The sequence below is a fragment of the Equus przewalskii genome, chromosome 18 (genome assembly GCF_037783145.1).
Source record: "Equus przewalskii isolate Varuska chromosome 18, EquPr2, whole genome shotgun sequence".
In the NCBI taxonomy this organism is placed as follows: domain Eukaryota; kingdom Metazoa; phylum Chordata; class Mammalia; order Perissodactyla; family Equidae; genus Equus; species Equus przewalskii.
In genome coordinates this window covers 52,636,100-52,659,505 of record NC_091848.1, presented here as the reverse complement: position 1 = coordinate 52,659,505, position 23,406 = coordinate 52,636,100, and the positions used below count along the sequence as shown (strand labels likewise).

At 37.8% G+C, this 23,406-nt stretch overlaps 1 protein-coding gene across 7 annotated transcripts in view; it reads left to right on the top strand.

Moving 5' to 3' along the window:
• ALCAM (activated leukocyte cell adhesion molecule) overlaps window positions 1-23,406 on the top strand; it is a 187,239-nt gene that overhangs the window by 124,618 nt on the left and 39,215 nt on the right. For all 7 annotated transcript variants that reach the window (XM_070582872.1, XM_008520229.2, XM_070582871.1 and 4 more), the window contains exons 2-6: window positions 8,661-8,761; window positions 12,457-12,676; window positions 19,186-19,250; window positions 20,750-20,837; window positions 21,290-21,472. In XM_070582872.1, coding sequence (XP_070438973.1) covers window positions 8,661-8,761; window positions 12,457-12,676; window positions 19,186-19,250; window positions 20,750-20,837; window positions 21,290-21,472 — 657 coding nt within the window. The remainder of the gene's footprint in view (window positions 1-8,660; window positions 8,762-12,456; window positions 12,677-19,185; window positions 19,251-20,749; window positions 20,838-21,289; window positions 21,473-23,406) is intronic.

Below are 23,406 nucleotides of genomic sequence, written 5' to 3'. Positions count from 1 at the left end.
CTCTAGGAGCATCAACTAACATAAATTATTAATTACATACGTGTTTTTAATTTTTATAATGAGCAAACTATATAGTACAAAGGAAAATATTGCTTAAACATTCTCCTGTTTGGTGTCCTTCACGATGAAAATTTACTTTAAAATAAAACATAGAATATTGTTCTTTCCACAAACAAAATTTCAAATTTTGGGTTCAGTGTGTTCTCCCTGTCCCCTCCCCCCACACACAGAGCAGGAAGTGTTTTTATCTAAGTTTGCCCCCACGAAAGGAACAGTGTTCTGGCGTGTTGGCACAGACCCCGCAGCCTGGTCAGACGCTCATCGCTGAGGAATGATGACTTGGTAACAGAGGCTGGTTGTGGGACAAATGTGTGGGAATCTCGGTCTCATCATCAGAACAAAGAATGTGAGGAGGGCTGCCAGAGAAACCTTAAAGTCTGGTGCGTTTAGCGACAAATGGAAGTCTGGATCTGTGTACGGTTGTTCATGGATGTCGTATTCCATTAGAAAGTTTTTTAAAGCAAACATAGCTTTTTGGGGAACAATTTCAAGACGCTGATTTCTGATCACCACAGTACCCCTCGGCCCCAGCTTGCTGGATTCACTAGAATTTTAAAAGGTAGTATCTGGTTTTCTGGAAAGTGAGATGCAGAGAGACGATATGGGCTGTGGGGATGCGGAGTTAGAGCTGTGATTCAATATGCGCGCGGGCTCCAGGGCACCATTACCCTAGGGCTCCTGCAGCCTTCACAGGGCTGCCGCCAGCTTCCAAACGGGTCACACATAGGCTTTCCCTTCAGATAGCTTGCAGCATAATGGAGGAACTAAACTGATACTTTTTCTCTTTTTTGAAAAGAAATGAAACTTTTAAATACGTGGATAAATATATATGACTAGAATTTGAACTCTATAAGAGCAGTTTTTGGTTTTGGGGGGTTTTCTTTCTTTTTTTTGATCATTGCTGCATCACCTGTCCTAGGTCAGAGCTTGGCATGGAGTAGGTACTCAGTAGTCAAAGAATGAATGAATGAATGAATAAATGAATGATAAAAAATTCCAAATGCTGAAATAGAGAGAGAAAAAAGGAAAACAGTATATTTGACTCTCACTTCTTTTCAGTGGGTTCATGTAGAACATGGTGTGGCTATGCTCCTGGATGGCTAAACGTTTAGTTTCCTCCGGTTTTTTAGTATTCAAAAGAATGCTGTGTTCTCTTTGTCTACACTGTGCACTTGGACAAAAACTTTTGTAGGATAGATTCCCAGTGGCAGAATTGATGGATCAAAGGGTATTAGCATTTCAAAATTTGATATATACCATCAGACTGTGCTTCCATAAGTTCCATTCAATTTAGAATGAACCTTAAACATTTTATTTTTTATTCAAGGTTACCTTTCACAATCTGATGAAAGCTTTGAATTCTCTTTCTACAAAACAAATGTTTCAGTTTACCACAATTTGGGGGTTTTTAAAATAACTTCAGAAGATTCATAGATGCCCTAATGTTCACTCATAGTTCTCAAGTTAAGAAATTCTAACAAACACAGTAGAGTCTGTACATTTCCCGATTTAAAATTCATGAGGCATGTCTCAGAAGATAAAAACAAGGATCCACAACTTAAATCAGTTCTGTTGCTTTTAAATCACTTCTAAATAAACTATTTGCTTTTAATTTAAAAGTGGCCCCGAAAGGAATCTAAATGCTAGTGTTGACAATGAAAGTAAAGACATCTAACAGTTTATTGCATTTTATTAGGGAAATTTTATGCGTGTTTATGAATTTGGGAAAACTGCTAGTTTTAGGCCATGTTCTTTGTGAAGACCACAGATCTACTCTGTGGAAATTGCTATCATGAAAAATGGAGTTTGCCTAAGAGAGAAAACCAAGTGTCACCCAGCCTCTACATGGTGCCCGGCTGTGACACGCTGGTGAAGTAGTTCTTATCTTCTCATCCCTAGGAACCTTTATTCAGTGCTCAGGTGAAATGGAATTTCCTCCAGGAAGCCTTTATCAAGATCCTCAAGCTGCTAGGATTCCTTTCTCTGCATTTGCACAGCACTTAGTTTACCTGTTAAGCAGCTCATGTAAATTCCATCATGTTCCTTGAGGAATATATTTCCCCCACAAAGAACATCTAGCACTTTGCCTGTAGTAGGTGTTCAATTAATACTTCATGCAAGATTGAATGCGTGAATAGATGATTTTTGAGATACGCCTTAATGGATATGTAGGAATTCAGCCAGGGAAGATGGGCCCAAGCAACAATGATAAAAATGAAGCAGCGGGGCCAGCCCAGTGGCACAGCAGTTAAGTTTGCACATTCTGCTTTGGTGGCCTAGAATTCGCCAGTTCGGATCCCAGGAGCAGAACTCTGCACCGCTTGTCAAGCCATGTTGTGGCAGGAGTCTCACATATAAAGTAGAGGAAGATGGGCATGGATGTTAGCTCAGGGCTAATCTTCCTCAAAAAAAAAAAAAAAAAAAAAAAGAAAGAAGGAAAAGCCTAAACTAATTGGGAAGAATTGTATTATTCAGCCTTATAGATCATCCCATACTTATGGTATAAGAACTTTCAGGCAATGGTAAATTGAGAAGATACTTTTCAGCACAGAAATGCAAGTACTGATACTGTATTTTTAAAGTTGTATTGTTTTTGTAGAGCTCCTTTCTAAGACATAATATGGATTATTATATTGACCTACAGATTACTAAAAAGATAAGTATTTTGAGCATTACAATATACCAAACTTGGAAGTAAGAGCACATATCTTAAAACATATTCCTGGGTGCTAGCAGTATTTTGTAACTTAGTAAGATGGTTCTGTTCCCCTAAATGTTATTTCACAGTGGCTTAACTATTTATCTAAAAGATAAAATGTAATCCATTTATAGAATTGCAGGAACTGGTGGAAGAAAGAGAAAGGAAGAATTGCTGTTTTTTTTTCTTATTTATAGGCATTACACAATTATACCTACATTACAGTATATGACTCTTATGAAAGGCAGTGCAGGAAGTGAATTTTGAACAAATATATCTCTGCTTCAGATTCAGCAAAGACCCATTTTGGCCCCCAAATACCTAAGTTTGTTGAAGGGAAATTGAAAAAGAGGGTAGAAAAACCCTTTTCTCTATTTCTGAAAATAACATTAGATCCCCTCAGATGTCTTCTCCCATCTGCCATTCTTTTCAAATTTCTTGGGAATTACAGGACTTGTGTCACACACACACACACACACAAATCTTACTTCCTATATATCAGATACCTTGACAAAAATCTTACACTCTCATTCAATGCAATAAAGTATTGAAGGAATTATAAGATAACTTTGTGTCATTTACTCATAAAATCACAGGTTTGGAAGACACTTAAAGACATTTACTTCACCCTCTCTCAATAGAACTATGATATTTTAACATATTAAATTAAATATGTGTGATATGTATGGTTTAGAAAGCATATATAGTATGTATAGTTGGTGCTTGATTGTGGTACTTGAAGGAAATTTGCTAAAACAGAATATTTTTTGTAATTTCTGTAAAGAGATTGGATCTCAAATTGTCAGAGTCAGGGATCAATCTCCAAATTATAGTTTAATATAATATGAGATGTTTCTGTGAGGAAAACAAATTTGAGAATAACCAAGGGTTGTCATGTGCCATTTCTGCTCCGTCTCTCCCTCCATTCCTGTTCAGTGATTGTTCAGGCCTACACTAAGATCCTATTTTACAACAATCATCCCTTTATTGGAAAGCACAATTTATTGAATAAAAAAAGAAGCCAATAGTTGAAGGTCTAAGTTAGTGGTTCTCAAACAGATTGGAGTTTGGGGGCAGTTTTTCCTCCTGGGGACATTTGTCATGACTGGAGATTTCTTGTTATAACTAGGGGGAGGGTGCTGCTGGCACCTAATGGGCAGAGGCAAGGATGCTGCTAAACATCCTACAATACACAAGCCAGCCCCCATGATGAAGATTTATTTAGCCCCAAATGTCAATAGTAACGAGGTTGGGAAACACTATTATACAATGATGTTACAAAATATTGACATGTTTAATTACAGTTGTGCATATCTTAATTCATTAACATAGCAAATAGGGACAATAGCATGTTTCTCTGTCAAAGTCAGTCAAATATGAAAGTAATTTCTAAGGATAACCTTCTCATTTCTACCTGCTTTCTCCCCAACAATTCATCTGCACAAATAAATTTCTCTCAAATTTCTGTAGAACTGGACTTTAGTCTTCTGAGCCAAATGTAATTGTGATTAACCCTTCTATGACACATAACGGAGCTACAGAGCTCAAAAACGCTTTTAAGAATGATGATGCTGTTAAAATATCAGTGCAATAAAAATATTTAAGCACACTAAATTACAGCAGGTAAAAATAGCCTGGTTAATTCTCACCCTATTTTTCTGCATTATTCTCCTGGAAATGTGGTAGGAGATTCTGAATTTTAAGCTACCTCAACTCAAATGTCTATGTGTCAGCAATGCAAAGAGAATGAGTGCTCTGAACTTAACAGTCCTTAAGAATGTTTATACGGAAAAAGTATATCTTACCAATATAACCAAAATTATTGCATTTTTACTAGTTCAATTAGAAATAAAAATGTTTACCCAACATCAAAATTTTACCCAAGTCTGTTTCAGTGCCTAGTTAAATTATTTGCTATAAGAAGTGCATAAGTTTAGCTGTCTTGTATTTTATGATCACTGGCCTGTGATTGTATACGTAGAAATTATTTAGTCAAGAGCTTTTCATTTTGCTGTGCTTTTCCCATTGTATTTTCACTGGGTTCTACTCTGTAACCTTTCTAGTTCTATTGCTCTTTATCTTTAGTTCATAACTCTTCATTAAAAATGCTTAAATAATTACACACTGCCCTTCAAGTATAATAATTTTTATGTTTTATTTTATGTCAGGATATTTTGATAACAACAGTAATATTAACAGTTAATAACAGTACCTTAAATTTATAGAACACATTTCATACAGAAGGCTTCTAGCTCAGTTTAAAGCATGTTATAACATATGCACATGCACGTAGATATGACATAGACCACACGGAAATATACACACGTGTACACACAGATTCCTTATATATTTTATATTTAGCATCTTTGAGGAAAGACGTCATAGACCTTCCATATCTGCAATAGTGTCCAATAATCTCTAGGCTACAAAATCATGAATAATTTAACCAACTAATATTACAGGGAGAAAATTGCAGGGGAATTCTAGTAAGCTAAAGTTGATTCAGACTTCGCAATTCAAAGCTGAAATCTCTTGCTTCCACGTAAAGCATAAACAGAGTCATTTGTGTTGACAGCTACTGTGGGTCTCACTGGCACTTTGTCTCAAAGACTGAGACTCTAGGAATCAGGATGCTCATTCCTCAAACCACAGTCATCTTTGTAGCCACTTATCCCCGAGGAGTTAGAGACAGGAGCTCCTCCACAGGTCCGAGCCTTTAGTCTTCCCATCAGATGAAGCTGGGGGTCAGTTTACTCTCACCGGAAGAGGAAAGTTGATGATTACAGCAAACTTTATTTCTAAAATCATCATGATCGTGGCTCCTAATGCCATCCAACTTACCGTCATGCATGCTGCCCCTGTCTGTGGACCAGTGCTGTCTGTAACTGTTGGCCTTTTCCCTCCTGCCCTCCTTGTCCGTGTCTTCTTCTCCTTATGTTGTTATGCTCTAAGGAGTCCAGTCGTGGCTGATTTCGGATATCAAGCTGTCAATAAAAGGCCCAACCCGTGAACTTTCAACTACTTTTAAAAAACAGCTCTTTGCTTTGTGGTCATCACAAGTAAGGAAAAAGGCATTGTATAGTATCATTCACAAATCACAGAGCGCAAATAGACCTTAATTTCTTTGGAAAGGGAAGGGAGGAGTGTTCTCTCCTATAGTTTCATCCATGAACTCTTATAAAAATGTTTGCTTTGTATTTGTTTCTCATCAAAACAGAGTGCCATCCACACACAAACCCATGTTCCTGGCACATTGAAGACACTATGTGACAGCCTTTACAGTATGTGGTAGGAATAAGAATTCTCGAAGTTCCAGTGTTATCAACTCCTCCCTGTTTTCAAAGAGGTTGATTTGATAATCAAAATGGAAAGGACTCCACAACATTCAAATGAGAAACCATTCTACTAGATGCCCAGTCAATGCCAGGCATTGTTTCTGGGGACACAAAGATTAAAAGGAGATGGTCCCTTGGGGCCGGCCCGGTGGCGCAGGGGTTAAGTACGCACGTTCCGATTCTTGGCAGCCCAGGGTTCTCCAGTTCAGATCCCAGGCGCGGACATGGCACCACTTGACAAGCCATGCTGTGGTAGGCGTCCCACATATGAAGTAGAGGAAGATGGGCACAGATGTTAGCTCAGGGCCAGTCTTCCTCAGGAAACAGAGGAGGATTGGCAGTAGTTAGCTCAGGGCTAATCTTCCTCAGGAACAAAAAAAAGAGAGAGAGAGAGAGATGGTCCCTTCCCTGTTGTAATGACTTTCATCATGCTAACTCACTATGTACTTGAAAGCCATACAGCTTTAAATCTGTTATAAAATTGGGGTATACATAGCACGTTAAAGTTCTGTAGGGCAGAGAAAAGAAAAATGGTCTGTAAGAAAGAACAAAACATTCAATTTTTTGGAAAAAGAGTTTTCATATTTTCCTATACCTGGCAAAGGATTCACCTCATTTGTGCCTAAGCTCTGTAAACCGTTTCCACTTCTTGACCCACCATGAAGGCACCGTCAGTTGCCAAAAGAAGGTGTCCTTTGTGATGTTAGGAGATTATTAGAGATGCATGTCCTGCTGTAATTTAAGGTATAGATCCACATCATTTTAGTTATTATATATTTAAGCACCTTGCTATATACTGATGAAGAAACAAAATATTAAATCACAAAATGGTTTCCTGAATAGGGCATAAATAGATCTTAAAATACGTGGTAGAAGTTCCACATTTGGGAGCCAAAGTATTGTCGAAAACAAGCCCTGTATTGTGAAATAAAGCAATTTCTTAACTGTCATTAGTTTATATGTCTACAACCACATATTGAAACCATCATAATTTTTATTTTAACAAGGCTGAAGAGACCGTTTCTTCATCTACAGTCGTAAGCTTTTCAATGTTTTGAAGAAAAAGGAATTAAAATTAGAGTATGGGGAACACTAAACAATTAAAAATTATTGAGGTAATTTTTTATTATAAAACTGAATACGTAATAAACAATTTTAGTAAACCTCTCATCTCGAATAGCAAGTGAATAACACATTCTCATGGCTTGTATTTTGTATTCTTTATTTTAACAATGTTAAAAATGCTAGAAACTAGTGGTTGTGTGGCACATTTACGTGATATTTGTCTTCTTTGCAATGTTTTTGTTCACTGGGGCAAAATTGCTTTCAGGGGAAGTAGTCTCCTCAGTTGACAGAATTTTAAAATGGGAATTTTATTAGCTTTTTTCTTCACTAAAGGTAATGACTTCTTATCTCTATGTGAAATTTTTGTATGCGTCGTGACAGATGGGTAACAGTGACAGACGGTCTCCACCCTGCCTTGCTTCTTCAGCGTCCTGAGATGGTCTTATTTATGTGCTGTGGGTTGCTTTAGCTTTGCACTTTGGCACCACCTGCTGGACAAAATATCATTTTTTTCCTACACTATAAAATAAAGTTACCCCTTCACACTCTATATCCAATTATGACATATCTTAGTAGATATTTAATTGTAAAAGTACTTAATCTTAAAGATCACTGTAAACAAAATAAGGTAAAGAGAATCTGAGATGTTTTCTAACTAATATTGTCAAGTTAAATGCCTGAGTTTTTTTAAACTTCATGAATATATATAGATTTGAATAGTATGTTATATACATGTGCAAAAATTGTGGGGTTTTTGACAACTTAATTATCATTTACGTTTTTTCCCAATAAAGAATTAAATAATACCAGTAAGTTTTCTGTACCTTAGTAGCAAACTTTGGTTTTAGTTAGATTGTCTACCAGAAATGCAGGGCAATCACTTTGAAAACAACACTTTATGAAGAATTTTCGTAGTATAAATTCTTACCATGTTAATATTTTATGTAAAATTAAAATTACAACTAGTATTTTAGCCATTACAACTATAAAATAAGCCATTTGCGTGCCCATTTTCCTCCTTATAATTAAACTTCAGTTGTGGTCTTATATTTATTAGTTCTTAGGTGTTAGTAGTTTTTTAAATTTTCCAGAAGATAAATTTGACAGTATTTTCAAATGAAACAAATACGTTTAAAGCTAGCTTTGAGAATTTTAAGCATGTTAATCTTTGTCCCACACGTCTATGAAATATAGTGGATTTTTTTTCTTATGGACACCCTGAGGTTCCACTATGCTCCTTTGGAATACACTACTCATCTGTTCCCTGGTAAAAGTGGAGGTCTATAAATTTGAATTCTGTGACATTCAAAGGCTTAGTGGTGAATTAAGAACTTTTGGTATTTAAATAGGAGGTATATTCTAGCTTAGTACTTTTTGTATGTTATGATAAAATTGTAATGGAGAACCTTCGTTAGGACGTGCACTTGAGCTGAAGCTGTTTACTCTGTTACTTCAAGAAGACAGTTAAAATCTTCTCTCTCCTTTTGTCCTTTTTTCTAAAGGCCTTGGATGGGATACTGTAAATTCAGCCTATGGAGACACTATTATCATGCCTTGCCGACTCAGCGTACCTCAGAACCTCATGTTTGGCAAATGGAAATATGTAAGTGTGACCTACCTTGGACTTGGTTAATTGCCTCTAGTTTTTGAAATAAAATTCCTCTTGTGACTAAATGTGAATTTCAAATGAACATAATGACAATATTCAACTGTGGGTACAAATGGAGGAAGGTAGAATAAATATGTTGAATATGTCAAAATAGTAATTCTTAAGTCTTACCTAACAAATGCTATCTTAAAATAAAGCCAATAAACATGTAACTGCTAGATCATATTAGTCTGAGAAATTCAACCTTAAGTGTTAGGGGTAGAGTTCCAGAAGAAACTCAGTGGAGAACAGGGCAGAGCCTGGCAGGCGAGGCCAGCCCTTCTCCACATGCTCGTGTTCTGTTTGGTGTGGCTACTGCCAAGGCGAGATACACCAGTAGCCAGAGGACCAAGCACTCACTGGGAATTAGTCATCAGCATTACAAGCTTGTTTCTGGTATTTTGTCTTAGAATTGTGTGGCTGTGGTAGGTTCTTTTTATATTTAACATTGTTGATTTTATCCATTTTTTGCATATAGCAAATTCATATTTTCTCAGGTATTGAGGTACGGATAGCTCTGGAAATGGAGGGTAGATATCCTGGTAGGTGGATGTAGAGTGGCTAGGTACCTTGACTGATGAAAATCTCTACTTAATTACCAAAACCAACAAAAGGGGCCCGTGTGGCACAGTTTCCCAGGGCTGGATCACATGAGGCTCATGGTAGTTTGCCAGCTTAAAGCAGAAATATGTTCCCTTGAACACAACGGCAAATTTTCCCCAGCTCCTTGAAATATTAAGTGGTATTGGAATAGGAAAAGGATTTGACGGTCAAATAATTTTCGAAAAGTTTCTTTATTGCAGCACTTCTCAGAGCCTTTCGTATAGTAAAACATGACAGGAGTTGTCTGAGTTTGATTCATTTCTTAGACTTATTTAACCATACACTTTTCCCATCAAATATCTCCAAGAACAAACATTCTGCAGAACACACTTTGGGAAATGTGCTTAAGGTTGCACTCCAAGGGTGGTAAGGCACAGTCTTTTAAAATATGGGTTCTGAAGTGAGACCAACATGTGCTACCATATAATAGCTGTGGGATTCTGGACAAGTGAATTAATCCCCTTTTCCTCATCTATAAAGTGAGATGATAAGAATAATCTTCCTTATAGTGTTGTGAGGGTTACTTGAAGTAATTCATATCAGAATACTTACCTAGTACTTGGTACACGGTAATTGCATGAAAAATGTAGGCTGTTGTGGCTGTGGGGCTGCGAAGATCTAAGCACACTGTACTTGTGGGAGGGACGTTTGAATGGAGAGAAAGGAAGTGAGGTGGCATAGCATCTTTCTGTACTCTCCTCCTGTGATCCAGCTCACCTTGGGTAATTTTGAACTATTTTTGGTTCCATATAAAAGTGGGAATATGAAGTTAAGGCCTATGAGGACAAAGTCTATTCACACCCCTAAAATACTAAGGGTCTGGGAGACTACCACGTAATTCACCTGTTGAGTCAAGCTGACTGCCAGAATCAATGGAACACATATGGTGAAAAACTTCTGTGATCACAGACATTTTTGACCATAACCCAGGGAATAATTTTCACCCAAACTGAACTGGCACAATGGCACAAACAACAATGGCAATTTTCAAGTTGTTAATTAAGCAAAAATCTTCAGCAATAAACTGATGTGATCCATTGGAAGTGCCATGTGCTGTACTGATTTGCAGACATAGTCTTCAAGCTCTAAAGTAGCTGAAGACAAAGGGCTGGTTGGGAGAGAGTGAAAACGTAGAGGAAGGACGGATTAGTTTCTCCCCTACCGCATGGTGGTCTCTGTAGGAATGGAGGTGCTGGCTCCCTGTGTCCCTCCGCACCCCACTCCCACCACCTCTTCACCAGCACCTACCTCAGGGCCTGGTACAGAAGAGGCATCCAGTGGCCATCAAGAGTGGTCCAGGGCAGTCGGAGTGGAGCTGGGAGGCGGGGCTCCGGTCTTGGCTCTGCTGAGATACGCTAGCTGGGCCCTTGGACAGGTTAGTTAACCAGCCTCTGCCTGCATTGTCTAATCTGTAAATGGAGCTAATGGTATAACTCTAACTTACAGGGTTGTTACGAGTATTGAATCAATTAATGCATGGGAGGCCCAAAGAGAGTACGTGGCCTTTAGTTAAATGCTCAAAATTTAATAACTATTATTTGTTGCATAAGTGAATGAATACAGAAATTTAAGGTACTCGTCTCACGTATTTCTCTTACTGAAAGAATGAGTCAGGGTAAGGATTTGCATTACGAACTTGTGACAAAATTAAAAGATTTAAGGAAAATATTATTGATGTGTTCAGATATTCAATCAACTAAAACTTTGGCCGCCAAGATTAGCTTCTTAATTGTCTTAGTTTGGGCTGCTATAACAAAATACCATAGACTGGGGGCTGAAACAACAGATGCTTATTTCTCACTGTTCTGAAGTGGAAAGTCCAGATCAAGATGCTGGAAGATGCTTGGTGAGGACCCTCCTCCTGATTCGCAGACAGCTGCCGTTTGACTTTCTACTCCTCTGACCTCTGATTTCTCATGGAGAGTGAGAGCGCTCCTGTCTCCTCCTTTTCTTGTAAGGGCGCTAATCCCTTCATGAGGGCACCATCCTCATGACCTTATGTAAATCTAATTACTTCTCAGAGTAATTACACCTCCAAAGTAACATACTGGGGCTTAGGGCTTTGACATATGTATTGGGTAGGGAGACAAACATTTAGTCTATAACAGTAATAAATATGAATAATTTTTAAAATGTAACTGCCCATAGAACCTTGAAATTTGCTATGCACTTTAAAATGTTGTATCATTTTATTTTCAAAAAAGGCCTTGTGAGGTAAATAGAAGAGGGATTGGCCTCTATTTTAGATTAAATTGCTTATTAGATAAGAGAATTTTTGTGGGAGCAGAGGAAGAAATGAATTATATGTCTCAGTGCTCTTGGTATAATTGTATATGCCAGATTACGTTTTATTTTTATAATAAATTTCTGTATGAAAGCCCTTTGAGCTAAGTTTTATAACTCAGATGGCAAAACTATGGATTTTAGTGATTAATCTGATTCTGTTGCTTAATGGACATATTGTTTCACAAGGGCAAATGCTGTTCCTCCCTGAAGACTCATTAAACTATGTTATGTGTAAAGGTCAGCTATGTCAGTTTCGGCTGAAACTGAAAGGTGTGGACATTTAAAGTGTGTGAATTAAAGTAAGTGATATGCAAAAGATAATTGCCCAGGATTTCTAAACAAGCGTTTGCAGCCCAATGGTATGGTTTGCTGTGATGGTTAGCTAGATATCATTCTGTACATTTGTATGTTTCCATCTGTTATTTTCTGTTGTATTAGACATAAGGCTAGCCCTTGACAGTTTCAAAATAGTCGCTAATTCTATCCTCCAGATGCAAGAAAAGCTCAGATCCCTAGAACTTGATCCTCTCAATTTCCCATATTTAAACTGATAACCTGTGAAAGAACTTACAGCTTCTCTTATGAAAAGATATTTTCCAAACCAAAGATTTATATGAGGTTCGTATCCAAAATTATTCTTCTTGGACAGACCTATAAAGGTTGGTGGAAGAATATGGCCAAGGATGTTTTGTTATTCTGGATGTAATCTTGAAATATCTGAGTATGCTTGTTTTTAAATCTATTGTTATTTTCATTTTTAGGAAAAACCCGATGGGTCCCCAGTATTTATTGCCTTCAGGTCCTCTACAAAGAAAAGTGTGCAGTATGACGATGTCCCAGAGTACAAAGACAGACTGAGCCTCTCAGAAAACTACACGTTGTCCATCAGTAACGCAAGAATCAGCGATGAGAAGAGATTTGTGTGCATGCTAGTCACTGAGGACAACGTGTTTGAGGCGCCCACGATAGTCAAGGTGTTCAGTAAGTGTCTGCAGTGTAACTGCTAAGTGGGACTGATGGCTGGGGCTAGAAAATGTTCTTTAGAAAGATGGCTGAGCTTTCTGGAGTGTCTCCAGAGCGGGCACCTATATCAGAGGACCTCTAGCGATCGTCGTTCTGTCCACGCATGCTATCGGCAAGAAAAACAAAACACCTGAAATTCAAATAGGAGTTTTGCCATGAGAAGCTAAAAGAACATTTTCTGTTGTTTTGTTGGGTAAAATTTCCCCTGATATAAAGTACTACTAAGTGAAGACTGGCACGTGATCTTTAACTTTCACTGACATGTACAAATAAATGTTTTGTGATATATGCAAAGATACATGATACATACACAATCATGTATATCATGCATACATATATATGTGTTAGGCTGAACCATATAAAATTGACATTTTGGTAGATAAAACAGTAAAATGCAGGCAAATACAAACTGTCTTATGACTTAGAGCTCTAAGCTTTCTATCTATCTATCTACACACACACACACACACATCCTCATCTTTAATGTTTGTCGATTTACATCTTCAAAGTAGTCAGCTGGTTTAGAAAATTGCACTACAATAAAGAAGTGCACCAGCCCTGAATGTGTATGTGGACATGCTAAGGGAAAAAAGTGTAGTAGGGTTGGCAGAAGAGAAGGTTGTAGAAGAAACTTTGGAATAATTCCTGTAGTCATTATGGCAAAGTTACTTTGCCTAATGATAATATATAGTTGATATTGCTGTGCAAATAGCTATGCAAATGAATGACTTGAGAAGTTCTCATTAAAGCATTTTATCTTTTAATATTCAAATAAAAAGTCCCACCTCTGTTACATCATAATATTTTAGAAATTACAGGGAGAAAAATAAGTCTCAGGAGCTTCAGAATGCCAGTCTTTTTTAATTAGAGAAGGTCTCACTTTTCTACTGTTTCCCTCTGCTTTCTGATAACTTGACAGCCCCTAGAAATTATTAAAATAAATAGAGAAGAAAGAAACCCAGAGGGCCTTCCTACTCACAGCGAGTCCACGGAATGTTCCTGTTTCTCTGTAATAGCCTATGCAGCTAAGTAGGACTGTCCCTTAAGTATTTATATGGACTTCAAAGCTCCTATAGGCTTATGACACAGACTCAAAAAGTGCGTATACTATCAAAGGAAACCTTTGTTCTCCAGAAGAACCTTGTAAAAGCATATTACACGTTTCACTTGGTTGGCTTTCAGTTTAGAAGGTACTTTCCAGAAACCATCCACCATTCTCAACCATTTTAAGAATCAAACCAAGTACCAAGTGCTTGGCTGCCATGCCCCGTCCATTAAACCCAAATAATCTGCATCCTGTATTTGCCAATGTCCCATGTCTTTTCTTTTCTTTTCTTTTCTTTCACTTTGATATTATTAGAAAGATGGATGGTACCCTGCTGGGAACACTTTTTCTCGGGAGCAACCAAAATTTTTTTGATTAATAGGCTGTGAGGTCATAAATATAAGCATGTATCAGGAATGTAGCACAGTAGCTCCAGAGATATAATCAAGATCCAATCGCAGCCCTCTAAAGGTTATGTGTATTGATTTGTCATTGTCAGGTTTCTTATTTTACTCTGTTAAAATTACCAAATATCAAGATAGTATATAAGGAAGTTGAGAAAATCCAAGTTGTTTCATTTGGAAGAATCATTGTGACAGCTTTCAGAATATCCTCTTTTTAAGAAAAAAATGCCATGCAGCAATCTGAAAAAAATTCAGTTGGTCTAATTCGATAAAATGTGTAAGCTGTTTTGGAACACAGAGGATTTCTATGATTGTGAAAACAAACTCACACCCTGCATACCGATAGCACCCCCTACTCCTTCTCCTTTGAATGTTGCTGAAAACAAAGTGGCTCTCAGAAACAGAATTTGCATTCCAGGCTCTGGGCCAGGGAGACTTAAATAGACAAGTTACACACTCTTGAAAATGGCGTTTTATACCAGAAACCGTGGGACACTCCAAGCCCAATAAAATGAAGAGCACAGCTCATGATAAAGAAAGTGTTTTCAAGAGCTTTTAGGGTCTTTGCTTTTTTGAAAATAATGAATTTACTTTGGGTGACTTTTTGTGAAGCAGACGGCAGCTGTGACAGGAGGCTTCCATTTTCTGCATGTGTATATTACAGTCATTTAAGAGTTACTAGGCTCGTCAGTCAGTCCTCTGTCCCCCTCTGTTGAATCACCTAGCAACATGCAATGTGTACCACAGAACTGAGTATGGTTAATGTGAGCTAATCCGATCAGCTTGCTGCAGTGCCATCCTCATGGGCAAAATCAAACTGTTTTATTCAAATTGGAGACCCTGACTGATGACTTTGTTATCTCCGATGTAGGTCTGTTTGTTGAGTTTCAAACTGTACCTCAGATGCAAGAACTCATGCCAGAAAGCAGCCCAGATCCAAATGAGGCACGTGCTTTGTGCACTAATACAGCCTTTTATCTTTTAGTAGTTGAATGTCATCAAAATCAAACTGTATTTGCACTTAATGCATCGTTGAAGTTAATAGAATCATTCAGAAACAAGAGCAGACCCTTAAAAGTCCCCAAAGATTCATTCCAATCACTGTGCAGAAGTCTTAGGGGTCACGTGGGTGCCCAGATTGCCAATTGGCTGTCAGTGGTATAATGGAAAATCGCTGTCCTGGTCATCGGGAGACCTAGCTGGCTTAGATCTGCTGCTGGTTTCTGGCCTTGGGCAAGTCACTTCACCAGTCTGGGGCTACGATTCCGTCCTCGTCAGTAAGATGAGTGCCCTGGATTAGGTGGTGGTTTCCCTGGGGTCCTCTTGAGGAGCTAATCAGGAGAGCTGAGGACGGCGAGGAGCTGCTTCTACCAGATTAGCTAGAATTCCACCCATTCAGTGTTGCAAAGTTCTTTCATGATAGTTCTTCCACAGGGAAAAAGATATGGGAGGACCCCAGCTCTAAAAAGGCATTTGAAAACCACAGCCCAGGCTAATCTGTCAAGCCCTCTTGTACTCTGGGGTCTGGGGCGTGAAAAGGAAGACTGTTCCCGTGACATACAGTCTGGATACAGCTGGACCAGCTCTTTCTTCTCTGTGATGGACAGTGCTGGTTGGCTTCACACAGTTATTTTAGAGCTTTCATTCGGGTACTGTGCTCAGTGTTTTATCAGAATTGAGCATCTGTCCTCTCACCCTCCCCATGAAAGTTAATCAACTGCAAGTAATCTTTTTTTTTGGAATGAAGAAAGCAGAAAATGATCTATTTAACAAATGAGACCTCCACTGTTTCATTTTGATTCTTTAAATATAAAAAACTCTTTCCCATCTCCTGAGAAAAGCAAACTATGATTCCATGCTCACAATGGTTTACTTTAAATACACCAGGATTTATGAGGGGTGATTGCTGACAAAGTCCTGAGAGAAACACTCTTGAGTCAATGTAACCAGTGCACCTCCTTTCCTTGCTCTCCTGCCGGATCCTGTTGAGCTGTCCTGTGTGTGGTTTTGATAATAACAGTGTCCATAGTGGGTGATACGGAGCAGTTTTGTATTCATCACTCCGTCCTCACCTGGCCCTGAGAACCCTTGACAAGATTATTTTAATAATGCAAATAAATTTGTGGCATGACTTTTCCTTTCAGTTCTATACTTGGTTATGAATCATTGAATCATATTAAGACATAATTCATGTAAAGTTTTTTTTAAACACTTTGGAATCAATATGCAATTTTGCTAAAACAGTACGTGTCCTCTTTTATGGTCCTCCAACTAACACTCATCGATTGTTAGAAGCTAATATAAGAGAAGATTGCATACAAAATGTTTAGTTAATATAACGGTTTTGAAACAAAGTTTAAGGAGAAAATGACTCTAAGAAATGCAATAGGTATTAGCCTTACTTCCACAATACCCACTGTGACTCTCTCTTCCAAGTAAGAAGATGAATCAACAGTGTAAAGTTTAGTTGAAACTTTAAGCGTCCTTTCATCAAGTTTCCCTTGGTTTGCTACAGTTTCATTTTATTGAAATAATAAATTTTAGAGACTATTTTTGGAAGCAGAGTACACATGGCCATGTGTAAAGGACTAGCCATTGTAACACACCAAGTCTTTATGGTCTTACGTGGCATTGATAAAACATCACAGAGTTTAGAAAGCAAAGTACAGAAATATATCCTTCATAAGAGGAAGTGTGTGTCCAACTGTTTTGGTATATAATTTTGGTGAACTAGAAGGTAGTAGCACCTTGTCAAAACCGCCAACCCACGTTTTGTATTAAAAGCCTTATTTCAGAGGATTTTTCAAATCTCTCCACATATTCCAGACATACGTACTACTGAAGAAGAAACACAAAACCTTGTATTCTTTTTTTTGTCATAATTTTGACTCTTGATTGACCACATAAATTAATATAATATCTTACCTTTCTTGAGCTCTCAGAGAGGTGTCACTAAATAACTGATTTTAGTTCCCAGAGAACTTTGGCTTACTTACGTGAGCCCCAAGAATGTTCATTCTGTTTAAATATTTTGGATGCCGTCCTCTCTCAAATATATTAGACATTTGCCTTAAAGCATAAATTCCAAAGAGAGTTTAATATTTTATCGATAACTCAGAGTCGTAATTGTCAACATTAATGATGTTACTGATATGGGGAAGACTTTAATCCCCCACCATATGTCTTTAGAAATTGCTGTATATTTTGAGGGTTTTGCTCATATGTCTGACAATTAGGTGTCACTTCTTGTTTGTGTTAATGTAATTGTCTCTGTTATACCTTAGTATGCTTCTGTATTTCTTTTTTCTTTTGTTTAAAGATTGGCACCTGGGCTAACAACTGTTGCCAATCTATTTTTTTTTCTCTGCTTTATCTCCCCAAACCCCCCTGTACATAGTTGTATATCTTAGTTGCAGGTCCTTCTAGTTGTGGGATATGGGACGCCACCTCAACGTGGCCTGACTAGCGGTGCCATGTCCGCGCCCAGGATCCAAACCCTGGACCGCCACAGCGGAGCGGGCGAACTTAACCACTCGACCACGGAGCCGGCCCCTGTATTTCTTTTTTTAATTTTTTTGTCTTGCTTGTGATTTTCTTCCAGTCTGTGTATCTAGAAAATAGATAATCAGTCATGAAAATTGTATTAGGAGAATTATATTTTTAGAGCTAATGGTAAATAGGCCTTCCTGTAATTAAAGTACATGAGTTCAACACATAGGCAGATTTGGTAGTATTATTCGTTATTCTAATTTATAATATAAAACATAATTGCAAAGGGGAAATTAACTCTTGATGTTAACCTGAAAGCTACATTTTCTTGCATTTAGCCTTGCTGATATCCATTTTGCTGCTCCAAAGACATTTGTCTCCATCCTTGTTTTCTGTAATTGTCTGAGTAGGTAACATGTCTCTGAATTCCATGAGTAACGTGGACTGAATTCCAAATTAAGTAATAATTATAGAAAAGCCAGTTTAGTGTAGTTTGGTAATCAAAATTTTAAGTATTGGAGGTGATAAACAATAAGACTAAGAAAGGAAGAATACCTGGTTATTTTTATCTGTCTGTTTATATGCGAATAGAGTAATTCTGTTCCATATGACTCAAAAAAATCAGTGGCAGTGAGGCAATATTTATTTTCTGTAGACTGATTGTTAGAGCTAATTAAAAGTCAAAAATCCTTCAATGATAGAAAACTAGCAGCACAGAATAAAATAACTTAAAATAAGTTTAAATAACACCTTGTTACTGCAATTTTTAATTGATCCTTCTTGAAGCCTCTATTAGAATTTATGCTACAGGACTTCCTATATTGAAAATGCTTCTGTCCATTGTCTCAGGTTCCAACATAGAAAGGTCCCCCCACCTTTATAGTTTCGTACTGTCACTTCACTTCAAAGATAAGGTTTGAGATGCATTGGAAACTTAGGCTTCTCCATCCCTTAACTAGCTTGGCGTTTCTCATGATTTTAGGGCAATGATTCTTAACTTCATTGCACCCAAGAATTGCCTATGGAACATGTTACAAATGTAGATTTATAAGATTCCCCAAGAGATTCTGAGTCAGTAGCCCAGATAGGACTCAAAAATCTGCATTCTAAACCAGTACCCCTGTGATCCTGATTCATGTGGATTCAGGTGTTCACCTAATGACTTGGAAGCCATTGGTAAGTAGAAAGTGGGCATGGTAATCAACTGGAGATATATATCCTATTTAGTACACTAACCTCTGTGTCACTATCAAATCCATGTTCACTGTATAAAGCACCCAGAAAACATTACTATTATTTTATTCAAAGGAGTTGTAAACATTTAAAACAATATTTAAGCTAATAAAGCAAATATTTGGAAGTGATGGACTATCCAGATTTCTTAATTACAGATTAAATGGGAAATCTATTCTTTATTTTGTTGCTTGTGTTTCTGCTGTAAGCAAATGAATTATTTTTTTATAAGTCAAATCACAAATGTCCTTTTATTCTTCTACATATACCTAAAACTTTTCTCTGCTTAACTTTAGAGCAACCATCTAAACCTGAGATTGTAAGCAAAGCACCGTTTCTCGAAACTGAGCAGCTGAAAAAGGTAAGAACTTGTTTGTGGTTAATTGCCTTTACTTACCCTGGGATTAAGTGCCTTCTCCAGGCCTTGGATGCTGGGACAAGTAAGATAGACTTTGCCTCTTGTGGAGCTGACAGTGTTGCAGGTGCAAGAGTCAGAAGGTCTGCGCAGGTAGAGGGGGGACACAGAGGAAGGTGTGGCCATTTCTGAAGGGAGAAGGAGACAAGAGTAAAGAAGGCATACGTCTTTCTTGTTGGAATGACCTGAATGTTTAATGGAGTCATGAAAGATGAGTAGACTTTCTCTAGAGCAAACATAGAAAGGGCTTTCTAACAATCTGAAGTAAAACAATGTGAAAGAGAATGATATTTGGGGAAACATCAAGATCCTTGCATTGCTGTCACTTTGGGTGCCAAGACCGTGGGTAAGAGAGTGCAGTAAGAGGTGCATCTGAAAAGGTAAAGGAGGCTGGGTTAAGAGAAGACATACGTCACGTAGGGACTTCGGACTTCATTTTCTCAACAAATTAAACTAGCGAAAAGTTGAAGTAAAGGCGTGAGGAGCTCAGATTTGAGTGATCACATTAGCAGAGCTTTGAAGGGAGGCTGTGTTGAAGCAGGGACAAAACTGAAGCTCCATATTTGCGTGCATCAGTTGACTAATAATCTCATTTTCACTAGCCAAAAATACCTAAATTTTCCTTTGCGGGAGAAAAAAACAAGTCCAGAGTTTTTTGAATCAGATTAAATTTTACTGCAAAATGTTATTTGATAAACACTAAATATTAAAGTTTAAACACATTTGAAGAAACGTGGAGGGGCTTATAGATGTTAGTAAGTACATGTAGTCTGAAATATGTGTAGTAAGAAACTAGAAAGGCAGCCCCTCTTTAGCTCTGTTAATGATTCTTACATCCGCAGGTCTATGACCCATGGTAATAGCTGATGTTCTTGTAGTTATGTTATTCAGTTAACGTTAAAAATGAATAATGTCTGGGGCCAGCCCAGTGGTGTAGTGATTGAGTTCATATGCTCCACTTCAGAGGCCCTGGGTTTGCAGGTTTAGATCGTGGGTGTGGACCTACGCACTGCTCCTCAGGCCACACTGTGGCAGCATCCCACATACAAAATAGAGGAAGATTGGCATAGATGTTAGCTCAGCGACAGTCTTCCTCAAGAAAAAAGAAGATTGGTGACAGATGTTAGCTCAGGGCCAGTCTCCCTCACCAAAAAAAAAAAAAAGAATAATGTCAAAATGAATTTGAAAATGCTTTTAAATGAATGTGTTTTTATTAATAGTAGCAGCATCTATTGCATATTTTTTAAATGAGCAAGACCATAATTTTAAATATAAAACATTATTTTTATACAAGAGAGCATTTATTTAGTCCTGAGTCAGTACTGGGAAAATGAATGGGTCAGGAAACCTTTGGAATAACTCTAAAATCCCCTGAGGATTCTGGACTTCCAAATTGACAACCACTGATGGAACCAAGGTAATAACCTTTCCTCTTTATTTTGCAGTTGGGTGACTGCATTTCAAAAGACAGTTATCCAGATGGCAACATCACGTGGTATAGGAGTGGAAAAGTTCTACAACCCCTTGAAGGAGGTGGGTCTGAATGAAGTGGACAATACATTCAGATGCCCTGTTTTGACTTCCTCTTGTGTTGGCATTCTTAAACTCACTATCTCCTGCATCTAAATGTGTTGCCCTATGCTTTGTTGCTTGAAGTATCTATTAAATCATTAAGTGATTTTTAAAACACCATTTCAGCCCTTGTGCAAAAGAATCAACAACAGAGAAAATTATTTCTATGTATAGCATGTTCTAGAAGTTAATTATAGTGAGTGGGAGATAGGATTCCAGGATTCTATTTCTGTCTATGTCTCTGATTCATGGTTTCGAAAAGACATCTTACCTCAGTACATGTCAATTTTCCCTCCTGTTAAATACAGTTAGAAGGACAAAACCACTTCTCAAAGGTGTTGTGATATTTAATTAAGAATTCTGAATTTTTTTTGATGACAGATCCTATTATTTGTGTTCTTTATTTTCTTCAGCGGTGGTCATAATTTTTCAAAAGCAAATGGATCCAGTAACTCAGCTCTACACAATGACTTCATCCCTGGAGTACAAGACAACCAAGGCTGACTTACATGTTCCATTCACCTGCTCTGTGACATACTATGGACCATCTGGCCAGAAGACAGTTCATTCCGAACAAGCAGTCTTTGATATTTACTGTAAGTAACTCAATATATAATTATGCAATTTTAATGTATTAGAAAGAACATTCAGATACTTATTAATCATTTAAGTCCCAACCCAAATGCTCTTTGGATTTAATTCCAATCCCCTCCAGTCCCTACTTCATGGCACTCAAATAATGTCTTCCTCCTTGCAAGACCTATAGAATAAATGCTTACCTATCTTATGATATCCTTCACTCTCTACTTCGTTTTATTTATGAGCACTTCTGTATTCTGCTAGATGCTGAGTTCCTTAAAGTTCCTTAACGCAAGATCTCTAGGGGCCGGCCCCGTGGCCGAGTGGTTAAGTTCGCGAGCTCCGCTGCAGGCGGCCCAGTGTTTCGTTGGTTCGAATCCTGGGTGTGGAGATGCCACTGCTCATCAAACCACGCTGAGGCAGCGTCCCACATGCCTCAGCTAGAAGGACCTACAATGAAGAATATACAACTATGTACCAGGGGGCTTTGGGGAGAAAAAGGAAAAAGAAAAAAAAAAAACCAAGATCTCTAATTTAGTCCAATCCCTTCTGGTAGTCCTCAGGCCTGGCACAAAGCCAGGAATTTTGTAGGTGTTCAAAATGCCGTCTGATGGTTTTCCTAATGAATGACAGATGAATGGAGGCTTATGACTGGTTGGTCTTCTAGATAAAGGATTTCCCTTTGAATGAAGAGATTTATTTTAAGAATGAGGTCAATTGCATGAATTAAATAGAATGTCGTATTCCCGGAGGTTTTGGTTAACTTTATTGCATAGATTTGAATCATAGACTATTAGTCTGCAAAGGAACTTTTGTGATCATCTGGTCTAACTCCATTATTTTACTGAGGTAAAGTGAGGCCCAGAGACTTGCTCTAAATTAGCTATAGAGACTGAGTTAGAGTCCTTTTCTCCAAGGCTGTGCTCCTTCCTGTAAGACAGGTGCCAGGAAATAGAATGACTAAGAGTAAACATGCTGGCTGTCCAATCCTAGCGCTGTCAACTACTGTGTGTGTCTAGAAGTGTAGCTTAACCACTCTAGGTCTAGTTTTCTTATCTTGAAATGGGAAAAATATAATACTTAACTCATGGTGTCATTATGGAGATTAAGTGAAATTACAAATCTAAAATGGCACACTGTATCGCACATTAAATGTTCGTTATTAAGTACTGTTGTCATTATTACTATATGATCATTATTACTACATACTCATAGAGCTAAATATATCTTTTTGGGAAAAAGGCAAGAAAGAATTTTATTATTATTTTTTAAGTGAGTCAGGAATTCTTGTAATACTGCCATATGTCGTAGAATAACCTAATACTTCTGCATCCATTCTGGAGAAGGGGAAGAAATGCTAGTTGAGCCTTAGGAGAATTTTATCTCATCTACATTTCTGTTTTGGCTCCATAAAGGGCAGAACCTTATGTAAGAACAAAACTGAAATTCCACTTGCCTTAACTATAAAGGATTGTTTTGCCTTAAACTTTGTAAACACATTTCAACTTGATTTAAAGGTGAAGATTGAGAGAATTTCATCATGTACAGCTTATCTAAAATCAAGCTGTTATTTCTGTAAGTGAAAGCAGATTCAGTTTGTTCAAAATATTCAATTGGAAATAGACTATCTTGGTGTAAGTGCAGGAGTACAAGATAGGAAAGAACATCGAGATGACTAATAAGGATTGGGCCATTGGCTTAAGGAAGAGCAGGAACGTACGTGAGTGTCAGACCCGAGGAGCTGCACAGGCAGAAAAGTCCTTGGATGAATAAGAAGGAAATGATTTTACTGTGACTGGCTGTGTGGGGTGCATTTGGCACGGCTTTTAAGAGGGTTCAGTGTATGCAGTGCTGGGCTTCATGAAGAAGACAAAAAAGTATTTAAGACATATTCCTGACATTCAAAGAGCTTAATACTCCAATAGAAAAATAAGACACCTCCATCAGAAGG